The 22,390-nt window shown below is 37.1% G+C and overlaps 5 protein-coding genes across 5 annotated transcripts; 1 reads left to right on the top strand and 4 right to left on the bottom strand.

Moving 5' to 3' along the window:
• Positions 1 to 1,379: 1,379 nt before the first annotated feature.
• On the top strand, positions 1,380 to 2,568 carry LOC106330401. The gene is made up of 2 exons (XM_013768872.1): positions 1,380 to 1,760; positions 2,128 to 2,568. The coding sequence occupies exons 1-2, from the start codon at positions 1,380 to 1,382 to the stop codon at positions 2,566 to 2,568; spliced, it is 822 nt and encodes a 273-aa protein (XP_013624326.1).
• Positions 2,569 to 2,960: 392 nt separating this feature from the next.
• Positions 2,961 to 4,388, bottom strand: LOC106330400 (F-box/LRR-repeat protein At3g60040-like). The gene is made up of 3 exons (XM_013768871.1): positions 3,492 to 4,388; positions 3,266 to 3,418; positions 2,961 to 3,191 (listed from the first exon to the last, which is right to left on the bottom strand). The coding sequence occupies exons 1-3, from the start codon at positions 4,386 to 4,388 to the stop codon at positions 2,961 to 2,963; spliced, it is 1,281 nt and encodes a 426-aa protein (XP_013624325.1).
• Positions 4,389 to 6,458: 2,070 nt separating this feature from the next.
• Positions 6,459 to 6,989, bottom strand: LOC106330399 (glutathione S-transferase T2-like). Its single transcript, XM_013768870.1, has one exon. The coding sequence runs from the start codon at positions 6,987 to 6,989 to the stop codon at positions 6,459 to 6,461; it is 531 nt and encodes a 176-aa protein (XP_013624324.1).
• Positions 6,990 to 13,149: 6,160 nt separating this feature from the next.
• LOC106331432 lies at positions 13,150 to 14,661 on the bottom strand. The gene is made up of 2 exons (XM_013769787.1): positions 14,486 to 14,661; positions 13,150 to 14,294 (listed from the first exon to the last, which is right to left on the bottom strand). Exon 2 carries the CDS (start codon positions 14,226 to 14,228, stop codon positions 13,437 to 13,439), a length of 792 nt encoding a protein of 263 aa, XP_013625241.1. The 5' UTR covers positions 14,229 to 14,294; positions 14,486 to 14,661; the 3' UTR covers positions 13,150 to 13,436.
• Positions 14,662 to 16,633: 1,972 nt separating this feature from the next.
• Positions 16,634 to 20,030, bottom strand: LOC106332450 (zinc finger protein-like 1 homolog). Its single transcript, XM_013770908.1, is given in 11 exon segments — positions 16,634 to 16,741; positions 16,743 to 16,775; positions 17,949 to 18,132; positions 18,225 to 18,333; positions 18,416 to 18,578; positions 18,580 to 18,635; positions 18,819 to 18,890; positions 19,207 to 19,301; positions 19,399 to 19,516; positions 19,609 to 19,689; positions 19,818 to 20,030. Coding segments are annotated over 11 exon segments (972 nt in total). The 5' UTR covers positions 19,842 to 20,030; the 3' UTR covers positions 16,634 to 16,704.
• Positions 20,031 to 22,390: the final 2,360 nt, after the last annotated feature.

Below are 22,390 nucleotides of genomic sequence, written 5' to 3'. Positions count from 1 at the left end.
CTGAACCTTCATCAGCATTCATGCCATTGCTACAAGAGTTCAGTGATGTCTTCCCCACCGACCTGCCTAGCGACCTCCCACCGTTAAGAGACATACAACATCATATTGACCTGGTCCCTAATGTCGTTCTTCCCAACAGACCGCATTATCGCATGAGCCCTCAAGAACACGACGAACTTCGTCGTCAAGTTGAAGAGCTTCTCCAGAAGGGTCATGTGCGAGAAAGCTTAAGTCCCGCTGCTGTGCCAGCATTACTCATCCCAAAGAAAGATGGGTCATGGCGAATGTGCGTTGATAGTCGTGCGATCAACAAAATAACAGTTCGGTATAGATTCCCTATCACGCGTCTGGATGACCTTCTTGATCAAATCGGCAAGGCAACAATTTTTACAAAACTTGATCTGAAAAGTGGCTACCATCAAATTCGAATTCGACCAGGCGATGAATTGAAAACTGCTTTCAAGACACGCGAAGGTCTCTTTGAATGGACTGTGATGCCGTTCGGGCTCTCAAACGCTCCGAGCACTTTTATGAGAGTTATGAATCAAGCTCTTCGTCCTTTTATAGGCAAATACGTTGTGGTCTACTTCGATGATATTTTGATCTTCAGCCATGATTTGTCAAGCCATCTATCTCATCTGCGAGATGTCTTAGAAGTTCTTTGTCGCGAGAAGCTGTATGCCGAACGCCATAAGTGTGTCTTTGGAGTCGATCATGTGCTCTTCTTAGGATATATTGTATCCGATAAAGGCCTACAAGTAGACCCGGGGAAGGTCAAAGCTATCAAAACGTGGCCAACACCTCGTTCTATCAGCGATGTCAGAAGTTTTCATGGACTCGTCTCTTTCTACCGGAGGTTCGTACATCATTTCAGTAATGTTGCAGCTCCTCTTACGGATTGTATGAAGGGTACAACCTTCTTGTGGACTCCAGAAGCTAACAACGCCTTTGAAAATCTCAAGCAGTATTTGGTTTCAGTGCAAATACTGGCCTTACCCGACTTCTCTCAAGTCTTCGAACTCCATTGCGATGCGTGCAAATTAGGGATCGGCGCGGTCCTTAGCCAACAAGGTCGTCCAATCGCCTTTTTCAGCGAGAAAATTGCAGGTTCTCGTGCTCGTTACAGTACATACGACGTTGAGTTTTATGCTATTGTTCAAGCTATTAAGCACTGGATGCATTATCTTTTCCACCAAGAATTCATCCTCTACACAGATCATGATGCCTTGAAACATTTGGGAAGTCAGGACAAGATCTCATCTCGCCATGCTTCGTAGGTTGCCTTTCTCCAGCAGTTCACGTTCGTGATTAAACACCAATCTGGAAAGACAAATAAGGTAGCCGACACTCTCAGCAGACGCCATTCTTTGGTCGTCACTATGCAGGTTTCGGTCCCTAACTTTACTATTTTGCCGGACCAATACAAGGATGATCATTATTTTGGTACGATATGGTCTTCTCTGCAAGCTGGTCTCCGGTCCGAGTTTCTGCTACACGAGGGTTACATTTTTCGAGGTTCGCAGCTGTGTCTTCCGGACAGTAGTCTTCGCCTCAAGGTTATTAAGGAGTTACATGAGGAAGGTCACGTCGGCCGCGACCGTACACTTCAATTGGTGATGGAGTCTTACTTTTGGCCCTCCTTACGTCGCGATGTCTATAGGTTTGTCGCGCGTTGTGTTGTTTGCCAAAGGTCTAAGGGTCACGCTTCTAACAGTGGATTGTATCTTTCGCTCCCAATACCAACGCAACCTTGGACTGATGTTAGTATGGATTTCGTCTTAGGGCTACCGCGTACTCAACGTGGCAACGACTCTATTTTTGTGGTGGTCGACCGTTTTTCTAAAATGGCCCACTTTATACCATGCAAGAAGACGAACGATGCGGTGCAAGTTGCTAATCTTTTTTTTTCGTGAAGTCTATAGGCTTCATGGTTTGCCATTATCGATTGTCTCCGATAGAGACTCTCGCTTTCTCAGTCACTTCTGGCATTCTTTGTGGCGTTTACTTCGTACAACGCTTGATATGAGCTCCGCCTATCACCCACAGACAGATGGTCAAACCGAAGTCACCAACCGCACAATGGGTGATATGCTTCGTTGTTTAGTTGTCGACAACATTCGCACATAGGATTCGGTGTTGTGTCAAGTCGAGTTTGCTCATAACCATGCAGTCAACAAAAGTACTCGTTTCAGTCCCTTCAGAGTTGTTTACGGCATAGTTCCTCGCGGCTCCAATGATCTTGGTCTAGCTCCGGATCTTTCTCGCGACCATGGCCAGGCAATTGACTTTGTGGCTGATATTTCTTCGATTCATGCTAAAGTCCATGATAACTTGCAGCTTTCTTCTGCGAAGTATAAAGCTAGTGCTGATCGACATCGAAGGGATTTACAGTTCCGAGTTGGTGATCTTGTTTGGGCGGTCTTGACGCGTGAACGTTTTTCTCCAGGTGATTATAACAAGCTTAAGTCTCGCAAAGTTGGTCATTTAGAATTTTTGAGAAGATCAACGCAAATGCCTATCGTCTGCAGTTACCACCGGAAGCTCAATATTCTGATGTCTTCAACGTGAAGCATCTCATTCCATTTCTCGCACATGATGACATTGCAGATCCGAGGTCGGATCTTTCTCTACCCCGGGTGACCTGATGCAGCGTGGATCATACTTCCTTTTCGGTTTTGGTTTTACCTTTACTTAATTATTCTTATTATAGATAATTGCTAAGTTTCCTATTTACTTATGAGATTAGAATTAAGTCTTATGGATATAATGTTAGGTCATAATCCTTAAGGACTTAGGTCTTTTTCTTTTGTTATATATATAGTGCTCTCTAGGTTTGTAAGGAGACACATTATTATTGATTTATAAAAATAGAGTTTTGGCTTTAAAACTCTTGATTACGGCTAGTTCATTGGTTGAACTCAACGGATTCAAGTTCATAGGCACGTTTGGGCATTCTCAGACTAAACAATCGTTCCTATTCTATCGGTTACTGTATCACTATGTAATTGCAATATTTTGCCATCATCTACTACAACACCTTCCGCAAGCTCCAGTCGCACACGTTCGAGGCATTGCATTCTCCCAATAAAACTCTTCAAGTGTTTCAACTCTTGAACAGTTCCTTGATAACCAAGGATATGCAACACCTTCACTTGGTTCAGAGGTATAAGGATATCGCTTGTATTCAGACTCTGAAAGAAAATTAAATAAGAGGACTAAGTTAGTTTCTCTCTCTCCATATATAATCGTTGCTAATGATTCAAACCTGTATGATTAGAGTTTCAAGCTTTGGAGACTTCTTAAGCAGATATGGAAGCAGTTTCCAACCTCGTTGATTGTTACTCCCAAAAGATAAACTAACCAGGTTGTTGAACATTGGTAGAAGTAGTCCATGTCTACTAACACATCGAGAAATCGTCTGAAGCACACAGAAACACACACTTCAAAAATTTCATTACAAAGTTTTATAGAAAGGAAATTGTAAAACTTACATCAGCGGAAGCTGGAGAAAGATGCAAAGTCTCGATGTTACTTATTCCTATCATGAGACCCGATATATCCGGCTTAACGATCTTTCTATTATAACGAATATCCACACGAGCTTCAACTAGGGATCCAAAGTTAACCGGTGTGTACTCATACAAGGCATGGTCCGAGTAGTCGAAGGAGACAAGACTTGGGGCGTCAAATGACAAACCACTTTCATAATAAACATCACAGCCACGGTATTGAACTGATAGTTTCTCGATGGTCCGACTCGATATGTAATATGGGTGTGCCTCCCTCTCCTCGTGACGTACAAATAACTCCTCAAGCACAGGGCAACCAGCGATCAGCACATCACTGAGATCTTTAGATTCAAAGAAAATCGTTTCGATGATGAGAATCTTAAGCGATGGAAGTGATACATATGAAGGTATGTCGCACTGTACTTGTGTTCCAAGCGTTAGCTTAACAAGTGTCTTGCTCGTGAAGAGCTCACAAGGCATAAACAACATTCCAAGGCGAGGTTTTACACTCACGTCCACTTCCAAAACACCGTGTTCTACTGCGTCACTAACCCAGCTGCTCACGTAAGCCATCTCGTTGTGATCTCCAACGTGACGTTCTAGAGAGAATTTAATTATGGGCGAATCTCCTTGTGTTCGATCCAAATATTCTTTGAATCTCTCACCTCTCTTTGGTTCACCCTTTTCCGGGTGCACAGAAACAGAATAATCAAAATCAAGATAATCCACCAATCTAAATATATTTCTCCATTTTTTAGAAAGAACTGACGTTGAAACAGCCTGTTTCATCGGAAGTAAGGACAAGATGTCACTGAGAATCTCGTCAGGGAGGAAGCTGATTGCATCCCTCGAGCCAGTGTCCAACTTTTTGGTATCCATAGTTTAAGTACCTTGAAAGAAGAAGTGTCTATCAAGCAACTGAAGTGTTCCTATAAATATAAATATAAATATTCTTCTTCATCATCTAAACTATCATGAATGCTAAAGAACTCTGTTTATCAAGAAACTGAAGTGCTCCTGTAAATATTCCTAATCAACTAAACTATCATGAATGCTAAATAACTCGCACATGCAGTTTTGATCCTTCCAAGAACCAGAGAGCATAAAAAACAGAGATGATGTTTCCTCATAAATAACATCTCGAGTTTCCACAATTATAAGGATTAAAGAGACGCTAACAGCCTAACATATAGAAAACTAGAGGAGCAAAAACAATATGACTAGCATGTATGACCAAAGCATATGAGAGTGAGGCTTGAGCAAAGATAGATACGAACCGTGACGGTGGGACAACTGTGGAGAACGGAGGAGAGCGAGATTGAGAGAGAGAGAGAGAGAGAGGAGATGGTCAAGTTCCTAGAATCCATGAATATATAAATCCGAGATAACAAAATAGGGATCTTTCAATGCCTATTTCTCCATTAATACTTAGAGCATCTTTATCCGGGTATACTAGAGAGTTTCTTAGCCTGTGGGTCCCGCGTATGACCCACTTTTTTTAAAGAAACCGGTTACAAAAACTACTAAATAGTAGTCGGTTCTTAAGGGTTTCTTACACTGTTCGCGGGCCCCACTAACACGGGGCGGCTCACGATTGGTTCATTTTTTTTTTTTTAAATTCGAAAAAGTAAAAAAAAAAAAATTATGAAACCCCATTTGGAGTTTAAGGGATAATGATGCTCTTAGAGCATGATTAACGGTAAGGGGGGTTAGGGGGGTTCCTATTTTTTTATTTTTTTATTTTTTTATTTTTTTTATCTTGTTTTTTTTTATTTAAAAAATAAAAAATAAAAACGAATTATTCGCAGACCGCCACGTGTCAGTGGGGTCCGCGGACAGTACCAAAACCAAAGCAGACTCGCCTCTTGTGGAAGAGAAAGAAGAGCCGAATTTTAATAAAAATGTGAGCCCCACACCTTATAAGCCATGCTAAGGGGTGCCGTTAATTATGGTCTTAGATAACTACAAAATGTTTGTTTTCCATTTTATCAATTTTTATTGGAGTTATTCTTGGGTTTAGTGTTATAAGAGCATGATTATGGCAAAATGGGTCGAAGAGTTTCTAATTTTTTCTTTTTTTTTGTCCCGATTTTTTTTTTTTTATAAAAAAAACCAATCGCGGGCCGCCACGTGTCAGTGGGGCCCGTGAACAGTACTTGAAACCAACAATAGTCGATATTTATTAAATCACTTTTGGCATCAGTTTTATAGTGATATGTGGAGCCCGCCCTTAACTTTTTCTCTAAAACCCCTGTTGGAAACCACCGATAATGATGGTCTAAGACCATCTCCAACAATAGATCCTTCATTAGAGTTCTAAATCAATTTTTAAGTAAAATTAATCAAATTAAACATTTTAGATCCTTGTTTAATTTCAACCTCTCCAATGGTAGAACCTATGAAAGGTTCTAAATTTCAAAAATTGGAAAATTTGTAATAATAGATTACTTGCATCACAAGCTTTGTGATCAGTTTACAATTTGTGAAAGGTAGAAGCACATAACTTGGCTAGACTGCTGCCAATTTGAGAGTCTATTACGCAACTTGCTTCTCACTCATCGCTGGGATTATCCTCTTCATTCTCTTCACCGTTTTCTCTGTACCACCAACAAAGCAAATGAGACTACACAATTATAATCACAAAAAAAAACTAAGCATCGAGTGAAGAAGTTAGATGAAACTAAGCACATACTGAAATAAAAACAGAACAAAAAGCAGAGACTATTGACTCCAAAATCGACAAGAGGAAACACAATCATGAGACACAATCATAAGACACAATCAAAGGATCAATACATAGAAAGCAATCATAAGACAAAATACATCATTCATCCGTTCTTTAGCCAAGCAAACTGACTCCAAAAACAAAAACAGAAACAAACTGACACCAAAAACAAATTCATAAACAAACTGACTCAACAAACTGACACCAAAGATTGACTCTATCACTTAAGACAACATTTCACTTATTAGTTTGTTCTTCAAAGCCACTTCAGTCTCACTAAGAGGCTCTTTTTTAGCAAGGAGAGTCTCCAACATATGTTGCTTATTAAGCTTGTCCTTCATTTCAAAGTCCTGCTTCTTCAATTCATGATCCTGCTTCCTTATCTCCAACAAACCTTGTAACTTCTCCACAGTGTTGCTGCTGGTTGCTTCCATCTCTTTGGCACTCAGTTGCGCTTTCAACCTCGACTTTGCCTTCTTCACACCTTCAGGACGAGCCTCTTCTTCATCTACATGGCTCGATGACTGGACAGAAGCTTGAGAACCATCTTCAACCTTCCTTCTTTTTGACTTGCTGTTATCTGTCCCGAAAGTTGCCAGCCACTTCTGTTCATATTTTAGCTCCCTCCAGCAATGCTCCAGTGTGATCCCGAAAGTTGCCAGCCACTTCTCTTCATATTTTAGCTCCCTCCAGCAATGCTCCACTGTGAACTTGGCACCATAATCATGATGATATATTTCATTAGCAAGCTTCATTACATCATTGTCATTCTACCCACTTGACTGCTGACTTGTTGCAGCACGTAAGGAGCCAACAAACTTGGAGACTTGGTCACTGATCTTGGACCACCTTTGCTTACAATTGCCAACCTCTCTATCTGGCATACCAACAAGCTGAGGACTTGCGTTGAAGTAAGCTCCAACTCTTTCCAAACGGAGCCAGCCTTTTGCTCATTCCCGGTGGCCGGATCTTTGCTTGTGTTAAGCCAAGCACTTATGAGCACCACATCTTCCTTCTGTGACCACTTCCTTCTGCCTCTTCTGTCTTCATTTGTCTCTTCAGCTTGAGTTGGATCATTAGTCCACTGGGAACTTAAAAAAGGAACTTCTGAAGATCCAAATGCTACGCTTTGTGAGACAGGATCACACTGTTGGCTAGTTAAAAGATCCAGGAACCCAGAAGACTGAGTAAATGGATTTGAAGAATCCATTACTACTTTCTGGTGAGAAAGGAGAAGGAGAGAGTGAAGTAATGGAGAGACAAAGAGATGAAGAAGGACGAGCAATGGAGAGACAAAGAGATGAAGAAGGACGAGCAATGGAGAGACAAAGAGATGAAGAAGGACGAGCAATGGAGAGACAAAGAGATGAAGAAGGACGAGCAATGGAGAGACAAAGAGATGAAGAAGGACGAGCAATGGAGAGACAAAGAGATGAAGAAGGACGAGCAATGGAGAGACAAAGAGATGAAGAAGGACGAGCAATGGAGAGACAAAGAGATGAAGAAGGACGAGCAATGGAGAGACAAAGAGATGAAGAAGGACTTATAAGAACACGACAATCAGTGCTTGCTTCAACTCGCTTCCTCTTATAAGAACACGACAATCAGTGCTTGCTTCAACTCGCTTCCTCTTATAAGAACACGACAATCAGTGCTTGCTTCAACTCGCTTCCTCTTATAAGAACACGACAATCAGTGCTTGCTTCAACTCGCTTCCTCTTATAAGAACACGACAATCAGTGCTTGCTTCAACTCGCTTCCTCTTATAAGAACACGACAATCAGTGCTTGCTTCAACTCGCTTCCTCTTATAAGAACACGACAATCAGTGCTTGCTTCAACTCGCTTCCTCTTATAAGAACACGACAATCAGTGCTTGCTTCAACTCGCTTCCTCTTATAAGAACACGACAATCAGTGCTTGCTTCAACTCGCTTCCTCTTATAAGAACACGACAATCAGTGCTTGCTTCAACTCGCTTCAAGGAGTTTCCTCTAGGACCGAGGAGACGTAGAGTTGCATAATAAAATAACAAAAAAGAATATCAGAAACTTGCTCTCTTGAGCACTGTGACCTGTAGCTGCTATAATCCTAATATTTTTTGCATAGAGTGGTTACACTAATGAGCTAGCTTACAAACTTCGAACATCATATTACTTTATAAACCCTTGGATATAGCCAAACTCATCATCACACAAAGCAACTCTGGTTACTGGTTTACGAGAGCAGTTGACACATATAACAGTAGTCATAGCCTAGACAGAAACCTAGCACCAAATGCCCAATCTACAAGAACATATCCAACTCTTGTCATCTAAAAACTAAGCCAACTAATCAAAATTCCAATTAGATGATCACCTGAATCGAACCTAGGAACCTGAATCCAATTAGATGATCACCTGATCTTCATCCGATCTAGACGAGCTAACGCTTGAAACAGAACCCGATCCAGATACCGATCCGTTCACCTGATCGTTAGAGAGCGACGGGAGGGGAACATGGTGAGATTTCTTCTCGTCGGAGAAACCAGAGGGTCCGGCGAATTCGTGGTTTGAAGAAGAAACGCACCTCCGCCGTACATGGCTGCCGGAGAGCTCCTCGGAGGGTTTAAACACGAAGGGATTCTCTGTAATCCCGGGTTCAACAGATCGAGAGAGACAAAGATTTTTGGCAAAATCGCCGAAGTTCATCGAGAAAAGAGAGAGAGATTTTTCCGCGAAATTAGAAAGAAAAAGAGAACAATTGAGTTAAAAAAAAAACCAATCACCCAAAGACACGTATTGGCATAGAAGTGGTTCTAAAACATCTAAATTTGGAACCATATCTACCTAATTCTTTTCTTTCTGATTTAATTTTGGATATTTAATGAGCTAGAACCATGCCATTAATTTCTCCTAGATACACCATTGGACCTTCTCTAAGGTTCGGTGTTTAGAATCTTGCAATGTCTAATTTTTATTGCAATTAATATTATTTTTACATTTGTTTTCTAAACATGATATGATAGGTGACAACCTTTTATTGGTTAGTATTTAGGGATGAACCCAAGAAATACTCTTATTCTTCTATTTTGAAGAAAAATATAGATTTAGAACACTATTTAAAGTCTGATCCATAAAAATTATAATTAACAGATGAAAAAACTCTTTCTTGTGGCAAGACAAAAAGAAAGGCTTTCTTTGGCATGATTGGTAAGTATTCAAGTAACTGAGAGTAAAAAATGGAGAAATTATAAGGAAAATAAAAATTGTTAATTAAAATAAAAGAAAAGAAAATGGTGATTGGTAAAGGATTAGAGTAAATGACAATAAATGAGAGTACATAAGTAATTCAAATTTTTAATATTTGTTAGATTTAAACAGTATGGCAAAATTACATATGACATTATACTATAATATATTTAATAATTTTAAATGTATTACAATACACATTTAACTGAAAAATCTTTTCACAATAAATAAATATATTTTAAAATGAGAGGTGGGTTTAATTAATGACGACATAGAGGTTTACGTTAATTTACGCTCTATATTTGTTCGAAAATCTGATCACGATATTATTTATGCCAAGAAGAAATATTATTTTCATCATTGTTGGAAATATTTAAGCCAAGAAGAAAATCTTCATGCTTAAAGCAAAATGTCGGCATTATTCTCTTGAAAAAACATTTTTCGGTCTATGGGTCATGTTTTCCCCTGCTTCAAGACCAGAAAAAGAAAACTTTTAGATAACAAAAATCTTTCCATTTCTCAAGATATTTTAAGCATGAGACAAATGGAGAAGTGGAGTTTGTGGATCCCAACGTGGAGATGTTCTCTCGGGGTTCAAACTACCCCGAGCCCTCTTTATTGGTTGACATGATGAACCTTTGTCACCACTTTATTTCTCTGCTGGATTCGATACAACTAGTTTCTTTTTTCCCAGCGACTCGTTCTTTTTCTTCTTTGGAGAATCGATCTTCTTTGACGGCGTATCACCCTTCTTCTTCTTTATCTTGGTGAGTCATTTTTCAGTATTGTAATATGGTGATTTGGTTCAAGGTCGTTGTTGTTGAGGACGGTTGAAGATCGTCGTTTGACAGAAAGAGTCGAAGATGGTGTTTGAAGTGGTTCCGAAATGGGGGAAATTTGGGATGGGATTTTGCGATTTAGGGTTAGTTCGGGTCGGTTTCGAGTCAATTTTCAGGTCATGTTATGGATAGGATATGAGTAGTCGGGGTTGTAATTCTGTTTAAATTCTTAAGGTTTTGGATATTTTACTTCATTTTCAATTTAAATTTAATATAAAATAAAAAGAAATATGAGGATGCATATTAGATTATTTCAGTTCCTTAGAGGACCATATCAGAAAATTGATCATTTTTATTCTTCTTCCATTTCAATATGTAAGATATTTTTAAAAAAATCGTTGTTTCATAATGTTACATGTTTTATAACTTTAAATTTATCAAAATTGTGTACCCAATCGTATTTATACTGGTTTTTATAATCAAAGAAATTAATTTTAATTTATAACTTTAATGATAATTATTTGGAGAAAATAGATTTCTTAATATGTGTGTTGAAGTAAAACTACATACATTATGAATCAAAGACAATAATGGAACTGGTCGGGCTGTAGCAGGTGTTTCTAGTTTTAGCTTTTATCTATAACAATAAAAATTACTAATCATATTTTATGTAGTTTGTAAACTTAAGCAAAAAAAGAAAGATGTAAAAACTTTGTTTTCTAAAGCAGAAAAGACAAATTGATGTAAGAACATCTTTTTTTTTTCTTACTTAATTTCTAAAGGTACATTAGAGCATGTTTATTGGTAAATCTCATTTAAAGGTTTTTATTGAATTTTTAACTCTTAAAAGTGAGATAAGAAACTTTGTTAAGATACACTTTATTATAATAGTTTATTGGTAGTTTCTTAATAAAAGCTCAAAGAATGTTGTTACAAAAGTATGTATGAACTTTTGATACTTTTTCAAATCCTACTCACATTAATGTCTACATTTGGCATTAAAAATAGAGTAGTGTACTTGTAGCTGATGTACAAAACAAAGATAACAAGGAGGAGATGCATTGTTGAGTAACAAGACTGTTGCTGTGTGGATCATTCTTTCCAGTTAAAAGGAGGACGATCAACAACTAAGTAGTCCCCTCTGATGTCCTTGGCCACTCTGATGTCACCATCCATATACACATTTTCAAACCTGCAACCTGCAACCAAATTCTTAGTCTCAAAACAACCTGCAGACTAAGAAGAAGAAGAAGAAGAACTCACCAGCCCTGGCCAAATGGTGGCAGTGGGATCTCCCAATTGCTTCCTCTCAACACGGCACTAGTGATTGATCACATTGCTAAGTCAATCCGACGTGAACCAATCACATTGCTTTTACAAAAGCTTAATAATACACACTTTTTTGGCTCAGAACTTCTAGAGAGAGAACATAAAATTCAACAAACTATTCTAAAGAAGAAAGTGACTTTTCTTATTCCTATTAATACTATCTCTCTCTGGAGCTCTGTTACTTCATTTTCTCCACCTTTCTTCTCCTCAAAAGTTCATATAAAGAAAAAACAGAGCTTTCTCCTCTTTCATTGTTCCTTTACACAGCATTGCAGCTTTTAATAAACTAAATGGGGAGACATTCTTGCTGTTACAAACAAAAGCTGAAAAAAGGGCTTTGGTCTCCTGAAGAAGACGAGAAGCTTCTCAATCACATCATCCATCATGGCCATGGCTGCTGGAGCTCTGTCCCTAAACTCGCTCTTAATCCAAGAGAAAAAAAACTACCTTTTTGTAACTAAAAGTCTTGAGTCTGGTACAGGTTTGCAGAGATGTGGAAAGAGTTGTAGACTGAGATGGATCAATTACGGGCGGGAAAGTGATGACGTTGTTGAGCGTCCCTTTCCTCACATCGATCACCTGCAGTACCTCTCCTGCGCGCGTGCCGAACAATCCCGCCTTCTCTATGATGAACAGCTGTCTTTCTCCGTCGTCCACAGTAGTCTCCACGTGGCAGACAGCGAATCTCCTGTGGTGACAGAGCTTCCCCCGATCACCGCCATGGCCTCGATGGCATTCACGATCGCGTCTTGCTTCATGGCGTCTTTCTGGGTTCTCAGGCCTTGGTCCTGGTCGGAGATGAGATCCATCAGGTTCCGCTTGGCTCTGTGCGGCGAGCGAACACTTTGTTCCAAAACTGCGACGGACCCCAAGCGGAGAAAAGACGAAACCGAGACCACCACCTCTCTTTTCTCCTGTGAACTTCAGAGACGTGGCACTAAGAAACGGGCTCTTTGCTCTCTTAATTAAGCAACGCCCCTTAGCTTAATTGCTCTTTTTCATTTAATTTTAATCTAAATTTATCTAAGAGTCCTGCTTAAAAGCTACCAACAAACATGCTCTTAGATACAATTTTATCCAAAAATTCTACATATTAAATTTTACGGTAAAATTATAAGTCCAATCAATGGCCCACAATATATACATTTTAGTATCATTTATGGATGTTATGTTTGATTCATTTATTATACACTGGTTTGATTACACAAAAGCTATTATGTATCCGTTGTTTGTTCAGATAACGGTTCAGACATACTTGCCAGATAGAAAAGAGACGTAATCCATGCAATGCATAACGGTATCATGTATGGGCATGTGTATGAGTTTATAACAATCAGATGTTTAACACAGTATCAACAAAAGTTGCGACTCCCACACACTGACTAGTACGTGCAAACACAAGGATGGCGAAGAGATCAAGAGAGAGACGGAGATTTGTCTCCGAATCCAGAGAACTAACTAAATCGACATGTTTTTAGAAAGCAATCAGTTTGGTTCCCTCTTGTTTGTCTGATTGATGTTCTGCTTCAGTGACATTTGACTTTCTGCGAATAAGACCAGTCTGTATAGAGAACATAGATGTTCAGAAAATTCTTTTGCTCGAATTGAAAATTTGTTACATTACGAGAAGACATGCGCAAGCAAGAAAACTACAGTAAAATATATGTTCTAAACAAATGGTGTTTTAAACTATATATTATATATAACTATCACAACTTGTACAACCTGAAGCCTCTTTTGTTTCCTCCCTTCAAAGCTTCTTCGAGAACACTCTAATGGCAATTCCATCCATACTCCAGGAAAAGAATCGATCAATCAAATATGATTATCCAAAATCGCTATATAACGGCTCTTTTCTTCACAACTTTACTCCTCAGACGAAGCGCGGGAACAGATTTTCTCTAGATGTATAGGCCAATCCTCTCCAAGAACACGTGGATTCAACTCCACAGCAGCGCGAAGATCCAACATCGACACTCGCTGTCGCTGGACCAAACTCAAACAAGGCTTTATAAGCCTTGTAATAAACGCGTCCAACCCGCTATTCAAAACATTAGCAGAGTCCATAGTTAACTTCACCCCTTCCTTCTCCAGCCTCCTCTCCAACACACTCTTCAACGTCGTCGCATCAGGAAGCTCGCCACTGTTCTGACAACAAGTCTCGCCAAAAGACCTTCTAACTCCGGTTAACGAAACACCGAGCGGCGCGGTTAACGGACTCGGTACGCTTTGTTCAACCTCTTCTCCTTCTTCCATTGGAAGTCTCAGCATCTTCGACATCGACTCGTCGTTCGTTGTCGTGATGCTCTGAGGCTTCCCGAGCGGACCGAGAGGACTCGGCCGGTCTCTGAACTTCCTGGACCTGCATTTTCGAGGCGACGGAGGTAACGCAGATGATCTCTTGAGGTACCTCGGAGGAGGAGGAGATTTTGCGGCGGCTGCGTTCTTGAGGAGGGAACGTAGGAGACGGTTGTGGAGAGGGACGTGTTCTCTAGCGATGGTCTTGTCGAGCTCGGACTTGGTTATCCTCGAGGTGAGGAATTTTCCGAGGTGGTCGAAGTAAGTGTTGGCTCTCGAGTCCCCTAGTTTCTGGTAAATTAGGGATTTGATCTCTCGAGTGTTCAATCTGGAAGAGCATTGATCTGATTCTGACCCCATCTTCGGTTAACTAAAACCCAGATTTTGAAATCCAGCCTAGAAACCCTCAATTCTCGATTTGTAGACCTGAATTTCGGAAATCAAATCACATATTCTTAGCTAATTCGTCGAGAATCGAGTTGAGAAAGTTAACGAAGAAGGAATTGGGAGGATCCAAGAGTTTTTAAGCATTAAATCAAATCGAAATTGAGAAGGGAGAGATGAAACCCAGAACGATAATCGAAGGATTGAAGGAGAGATTAGAGTTGAGTACGAACCAGTTGAAGCGATTGATTTTTTAGCCGCGAAATTTGCTTCTTTTTCTTCTTTTTTGTTGATGAAGATTGTGCTTCTCTTTGTGCCCTAAAGGAATTGTTGTTGTTTTTTCCTTGGTTATTTTATCGAGTTCGCTTTGTGTTTTGTTTGTCTGTTCGTTCGTACGTGCGTTAAATAGAGAGACCAGACCAAGGCTTTTATTAAGTTAAAGAGAGTCAGTGCCCGAGAGAAAATAAGAGAACCTCGTCGTTGACTCTTTTCGGCTAGCGATGTCGGATACATCTCACACACGTGCGAATTTCATTCCTTGTACACTCTTCTCTTTTTCTTCTAAGCGAATTGTTAAAAATGATTTACAATGCCGACTCAAATACAAAACTGGGGGGATAGTAGATAGTAGGAACTAGATTTTGTATGATTTTCTTTTTATTATTGTTACTATACTAGTATATTGATTCTAGCATTCTTATTAAAAATACAGTGTTGTTCATTCGATGATTGCTTAATTACTATTAAAAATCATTATTATATCAATTTTTCGTTTTTAATAATTCTACAAAATATAGTGGTATTGAGACTGAATTCTAGACAGTTTAACTAATAAAATCAAAAATTTAAGAAATCTGCATATTCATTAGATTTTAAAAATCATTATAGTCGTATATTCTTAAATATGCAAAAAATTTGTAATATTATACGCTAAATTCAATCAAATGCAAAAGTAATCTAAAATAGTAGTATAGTCACAACTATTACCTTATGACAAAAAACAAATGTTACAAAAACTTTCATTATTATAGCCTTAAGAAGTATTCTCGAGACAATGAAGTGTTTTCGAGAAGATTTCTTAAAAAATGTTACTCATGTATTTAACCTTATAATTAATTTCTATAATTTTTAAAAAACTATTTTGATAGAAAATAAATTGACACCATGTAAATATAAAAAAAATCTAAAACATGTAAATTTAAATTTAATAAAACTGAATTGTTTTTTCACATAGTTAAGTGAATATTAACTGCAAATCATGATTGTATATTGATTAGAGTTTAGTAACATGTCTTTAGGTAATGTTTGTATTTTTATACTTAGATTTTGGAGTACTGCATAATTTTTTTAAATAAAAATTTGACATATAAAATATTATGTTTTGTATATATTAAGCACTTTACAAGTTGATTATATGCTTAATGAACCAATTATTGATACTTGAACAATGATGTTTTAAATTAAGAATACAGAAGATGTGTGCAATACTTTTGAGAATATGAGGAGGAAAGTGAGTTTGGAAAGAGGGGAAAAGAGTTTAGTTGAAAATAATTGTTGTTTATTTTATCTAGTTAATGCTGTACTGCTTTTTGATATTTTACTTTTACCATTTTTTTTTCTTTTTTTGATAAGAATGTTAATACTTAATATCATTATCAAATAATGAATGAAAGATGATACAAGTAGAACTTGTAACACAGTCTGCTAACAAAGCCAAATGTGATTTGAAGCCCCAAATTTTTTTTTTTTAAAAACCCAAATCACAGAATAAGATCTAGGAACTAGTTGTTGCAACAATCCTAGGACTAACAACAGATCCAAACCGACGGGGAATTTTAACTCCAGAGAGGACAATGCACCAAAACCTGCAAGTGAAAGCCAAAATCCAGGGGAGATGCGAGACAAAAGACAAGTCTGAGTGAGAGACCAACACTCAATTCACGGGGGAGGCACAACTGCCCCGGACCATGAGACGGCGAGCCCACACTAAACGAGCCAGAAGTGGGTGTCAACAGTCGATTCACGGGGTTATCACCACACCCCGGACCACGAGCTAGAAAGCCTATTCTGCTCTAACCAAAATCCGAAAGCATAAGACCGAGGAGACCGAAACAACCACCAGATAACACAAATAACTCCGACTTAACATTTTTATAACTCGTATCAAGAGACCATAACGATGACGATTCTATAAAAGACTACTCTAGAGGCCACTAAATGTTTGAACTTAAAAGGCAAAAGAAAATGCTCTGAAGTCTGTAAAATGCATTTTCGTCTATACCAAAACAACTATTACATACTAAAATCGAAACAGAAACAGGTGACAATCAAATATACTTTGACCCGCGAAACAAAAAACAAAGGACAAGACTGTCAACCGCATCCCACAATTCTCGAAATCAACTTCTAACAAAACATTTTCTAGTCGTCCCTCTCCGATACGATATTTACCTCATTGCTGCTCCTCGTCGGTTATTTCTTGACCAATTGTAGTATAAAATCCCCATTGTTGCCATACACGCTCTGCACATCAGTCACCCAGTTGAGTTAAATATACTAACCGATTTTACACCAAACATTTTTAACATATCAAAAGCTATATTAAAAATAATAACTAGATTTTGACCCGCGCTTAGAAAGCGCGGGTTTGTTTGTTTTTCATTTATTAATCGAAAACTGATTTACAAATTACCATTATTTTTCATTTCGAACCATAACAATTGAGTTTTTAGGTTTTTATCATTTGTTTTTTTTTCTCTTCAAAATATGGTATTTGTTCGAAATATGGTAGCTGTTCTATAATAATGTTTGAGTTTTAAAATTTGTTTTCATATCTGACCTAGATTCATGTTTGAACCTATAGACCCGATACATTGTATATAATCCTGTTCGGATTTAATGAAAAATTTGTTAATTAAAAATCCGATATAACCCGGTAAAAACCTAAAAACTCACTATTAACCCGCGATCTGATACTATTGATCCGATAACAAAATATCTTATAGTACTTTTTTAAAAAATTGATTAAATTACTCATATATTTATTAATATTACATAAATTAGTGATTCGTTAGAATTTGATAAAATTTTATCATGTTATCTAAATAAAAAATGATAATATAAAATAACTTATTGATATGACAATATTAGTTTATTTTCGTTATTAATAACCTATTATAAGTTTGTGTTTGTATTTTAGATTTAAAAATTTATTTTAAGATAGTTTTTAAAATATTCTTGAACACTCGTAATTGCCATATTAATATTATGTATAAAATGACATTATACACTGAAAAATGATATTCAAATATGTATATGATATATGGTGTAGGATATACGATTTTGGTTTGTATTGAAAATATGTATAATATTCAAATGATCTATTTTGAATATTGATACGTATATTTAAGAAAATAATATTTTCATGTTTCTTAATTCATTTATTGTTCATAATATATTTATACTTATATTAAATTTAAAATTAATATATATTTTAAATATATATATAGGCCTATTATTATTTATAGATCCATTTAGGTGTATCTGTAGGCCCAAAACCAAAAGACTTAAATGCCATTAATGAATTTTATTAATTCTTTGTAAAAATAAGGGTATTTTTGAGAAAACTGCAATTTTCATTAAGGATATAATTTGAGAATGATCTTTTTAATGGTATTGATTAAACAAAGGTCTCACATGATTGCTAAGAAAAGGAGTATTTTCCTTATATCCATCCTTGATGACCGATGTCTTACACGTCCTTCTGAACCATCTTCTGCCTTTGTTGGATCTTTACGAGGTGGTGCAGTCACGGGTAGAGTAGGTAGCGCACTTGACCAGAATGGTAGTAAAGCCCGCAGAAACTTGTGACGAAGTGGACCTTTACATGAAACAAAATTATCAGTCTCACTCAGTAAAAGCAAAATTTTCAGACAAGAGAGGTAAGAAAGATATGTTTATTTTTTCTACCACCTCGTCTTGAGTACTTTTTCTTATTCCCGTCTTCGTCATCTGCATAATATAGAGTCTCGGAGTTCTGTCTGTCCACAGCGGGTATGCCTTTCCGCGCAGCAGCAACATGCTATATACAACATCGATTGATGGTTAGAGCAATTGTGACAAAAACATGCCACTGCAACTAGTTTGGAAGAAGAATGTCTTACTCCAGGGCTTGAGGTTTTCATGTAATTCTCAGCAGAAGAAGGAACATCTATCTCAACTATCTCTGAAACCGCAGATTTGGAATATTCTCCATTTTCAGCTAGAAGATTCCTCCCTTCTTGTGTATGAGCATTAATTAATGCATCTGAAGCAAATGCAGGAGCAAAATTTTGTGGATCTAGAAACTGGATGGTTCCCAAATAGATTCTTTTCAAGACCAGTCTGCCATATAGAGAACACAACATAAAAAATCTAACTAAACCAGTAAATCCTTTCAGTCTTCGTTATAGTGTTCACAAGTCAACACAAACGATGTGACAATACAATACACTTGAAAAGGTGACAGCTTTAAGGTTTTCATTTGGCTAATCTGCAACAGAAATTGAGCTACTATATAAAACTGACCAGCATAATCGCTTCCCTTAACTGTGCATGAAGCCGAGATCCTGCATCTTTTACCATCTTGGGAGGCCATATCTGCATTTTGAAGACCATATGAGAACTATAATACGGCACTCTCCCAAGCACGAACAAAATTTTGAAGCAAGATACCGGATAAAACCAGGATATAGCAAAACAATTTCTTGTAAATAAAGAAGGAATGGCATTTTCCTCTATAGTCATCACATAGGGTGCACTTATTACACACTAGAACAAAAGGAAGCAGCTCAAAGCCCTCAAAAAAAAAAAATATTAATAGAAAAGACTCAAGAGAGCATAGAAAGCTATCAAATACTCTAATTTTCCTTTACTTCTACAAGTTATATATGTACCAGAAATCAATAGGGCTTACAGGAGCGCTACATGTTGGGCAGACATAACCAGCAGGTGCTGTATGAGGAGGAAGGCTCTTGATAAGTGAAACCAAGCAACTTGTATGTATAGCATCTGATATACCAAATAAAAGGGTAGAGATGGTTTCCATTTATTTTAGTAAGAAAATTCAGAAATAAAAATAGTGGTAAGAGTGAGTGAGTTAACATACGCAAGCAACCCAAACGAGTGAGTTGATGAGCTCCGCCCTCATCAAAGGCTGCTTGGCATTGACAACACTTAGGCTGGTCATACTCTCCATCTATCACCCATTCTGAATAAGTCCGGACCTATTATTGATTACAACATAATAATTAAAAAAAACGTATTTTAGCATTATCCCACAATATATTATAAAATATAATGGTGCTGATGAGAATACCACACAAGTTTGATGCTCAGGGAAGCAAATGCATTCCCCACAGACAGGGACCTTGTGAACAAAGCAATATAGCTTCGTAGCCTGTAAGAAAAATTAGAAAAAAAAACATTCACTTGATTGAACTCAGCAAAAAAAAATGCAAACAAATCGAAATCTATTTGATTAACTCAAAATCCAAAATCTCGATCAGCAAATGAATTAAATTATACCTTTCTGCATTTGCAGACCACCATTGCGAAAGATCAAGATGGAGACTAGTGCGCTTAATGAATGGAGCAAGTGCGCATTGCGGAATCAGATCGTGGAGGAGAAACCGAGATGATTCGAAAGTCGAGGTAAGCAAGCTCTCTCGACGAAACAATTTATTCTCAAAGAAAATAATAAATTGATACGAGATTTTGGAGAATCGAGACTGAGAAATTCAAGAGATAATCCGTCAAATGCAAAGGACTGTCAAGTCGACCCTCAATTCTTTGGTCAATGATAGTCATGATTGGCTGAATATTCCTTTGAACGTTATTCAACCCACCACATATATCTTTCTTTGCTTGTAATAACTCTCCATGCAGATATCCCATTGTAGGTTTCTTATCACCATCAACCAATCTAAGTACCTTAACTAAGGGTCCAAAAACCTTCAAACACATAGTGACTCCATTCCAAAACTGCATACTCGTCATTGTTTTAAAAGCTACCACTCCCTTAGAATGCTTTGCCCATTTGCACTGTTTCCATTCAGCACTAACAAACATGGACTGTAACTGATCAGTCTTTTCCATCAGGCTTTGCAAAGTTAAGAAGCATGATGCAAATCTTGTAACCCCTGGTCTAACAATGTCTTTATTGTCTGTGAATTTCCTCATCATCGCTAAAGTCTTGTGGTGAGCATAAACAGATATTGTGAACCCTTTAGCTCTCACGGAACCAAATATAGCAACAATAACTCAATAGTAAGAATAAGAGAGGTTTTAATGTTGAAACTTGGAACTAACAGGTAAAATTGTGTCAGTTGTAATATGAGAATTAGATTCATTCTCACATGCGTTTTCAAAACGCATAATTATGTTTTTACAAAATTTAAATTTAATAAAGATATAGTGATTTAATTAGATTTTCACATGCGTAAAACACATAATTATGTTTTTAAAAAATTTAAATTTAATAAAGATATATTGATTTAATTTCTCCTTTTTTGCTAAATTTTAATTTCTCTTTAGATAAGTAGAATAGTTTGCTTTTCATTTGCTGACAATAAATATGATAAATTTTATTAGAAATAAATGATTGGATTTTCTTCGGAATTGGAAGATCATCAATTTGCATGGATCTTATGGTACATACGGAAGGGAAGAAATAACAAGGTTTTTAGTAATTTGGACATGGATCCTAGAGATACTTTCAAATTGGCAGAAACATAGTCTTTACTTTGGGCGGAGGCGTAGATCTCACTAACACAAGGAATCGAGCAAACTCGATTACCAGTACAAGCGATAGTACCAGATATCCCAGGCCGATGGTGTTTTACGGATGGATCATAGAAAAATCAAGATTTACATTCGGGACAAAGGTGGTATAGTACACTGGAAGATTTTGATGGTTTAATGGGAGCGAGGAATACAAGAACGAGTCAGTCGCACTTCATTCAGAGATGGAAGCGCTTATTTAGGCAATGGAGTGTATGAGGAATCTAAGACAATTTACTGTTACATTTGCAACAGATTGTTCTCAGTTGGTGAAGATGGTTTCGGAACCAGAAGAATGACCACTCTTTGAAAGTTATTTAGAAGATATAAAGGTTTTGAAGAGAAGTTTTCATAACTTAGAGCTCTTTCATGTACCACAGACGCAAAACTTAAGGGTGGACAATCTTGCACGCAGTGCACGAAAGCAATCGTCTATTGTTGTCCATATGGATGCGGAGCTACCAGTTTGGTTTGGAGAGTCTACATGACTGTTGATGTTGATGTTACTGACACAAAAAAAAAAAGATAGACTCAGTTTGGTGGATTCTCCTAGCTTATTGTAATACTCGGTTGTTAGAATATAACTAGAGTTTGATTGCGCGACAATACAAATGTTTGTTTTATTTTTATTGATGAATGTGTGAAATTCTGAATGATAACGCCATAGTCAGATATATCAAAGTTATATTAAGACAAAATATATTTTATTAAAAGAATTATTTTTAATTTGCACATAACATATTTAACATATGTTTTACAAAAATATTATATGTATTATCATATTTAGACATAAAACTATCACATAAAAAAATGTAACATACAAACCTATGATAGTAATAGTACTTGTACATAATTACACTTTTCATATTTCGAGTTTATTTAGTAATACCGTGTAAAATATCGAGATTGTGTAGAGTTGTGCGAATGCTTTTACACGAATACACGATTATAGTTACTCTACAAAACATTCGTAGAAACAAATTTCTAGAAATACGTATCCCCTATATATTAATTGAGGAACATTTGAAAAGATGTAACCTCAATTTTGTATTAATTAAAAGAGGCCTCAATGCATATGTGGCACTCAATTAGGTAGTCAATTACATTCAATTGAAAAATAAGTAGGTCCACATTCGATTTTTATATGTTGTTAGATACATAAGTTGGTCAAACTATATGATATAATGATATGATATACTATTTTCTTTCCGTAAATAAAACCTACGGAATTACCATAAATGGCTAATATATATATGACAATTAATGATTTTAATAATAAAGATTTGATAACAATTTATATCTCCTCCATCATTTTTGTT

Source organism: Brassica oleracea, chromosome C3 (genome assembly GCF_000695525.1).
Source record: "Brassica oleracea var. oleracea cultivar TO1000 chromosome C3, BOL, whole genome shotgun sequence".
NCBI lineage: Eukaryota > Viridiplantae > Streptophyta > Magnoliopsida > Brassicales > Brassicaceae > Brassica > Brassica oleracea.
This window is presented reverse-complemented; position numbering and strand designations above follow the sequence as displayed.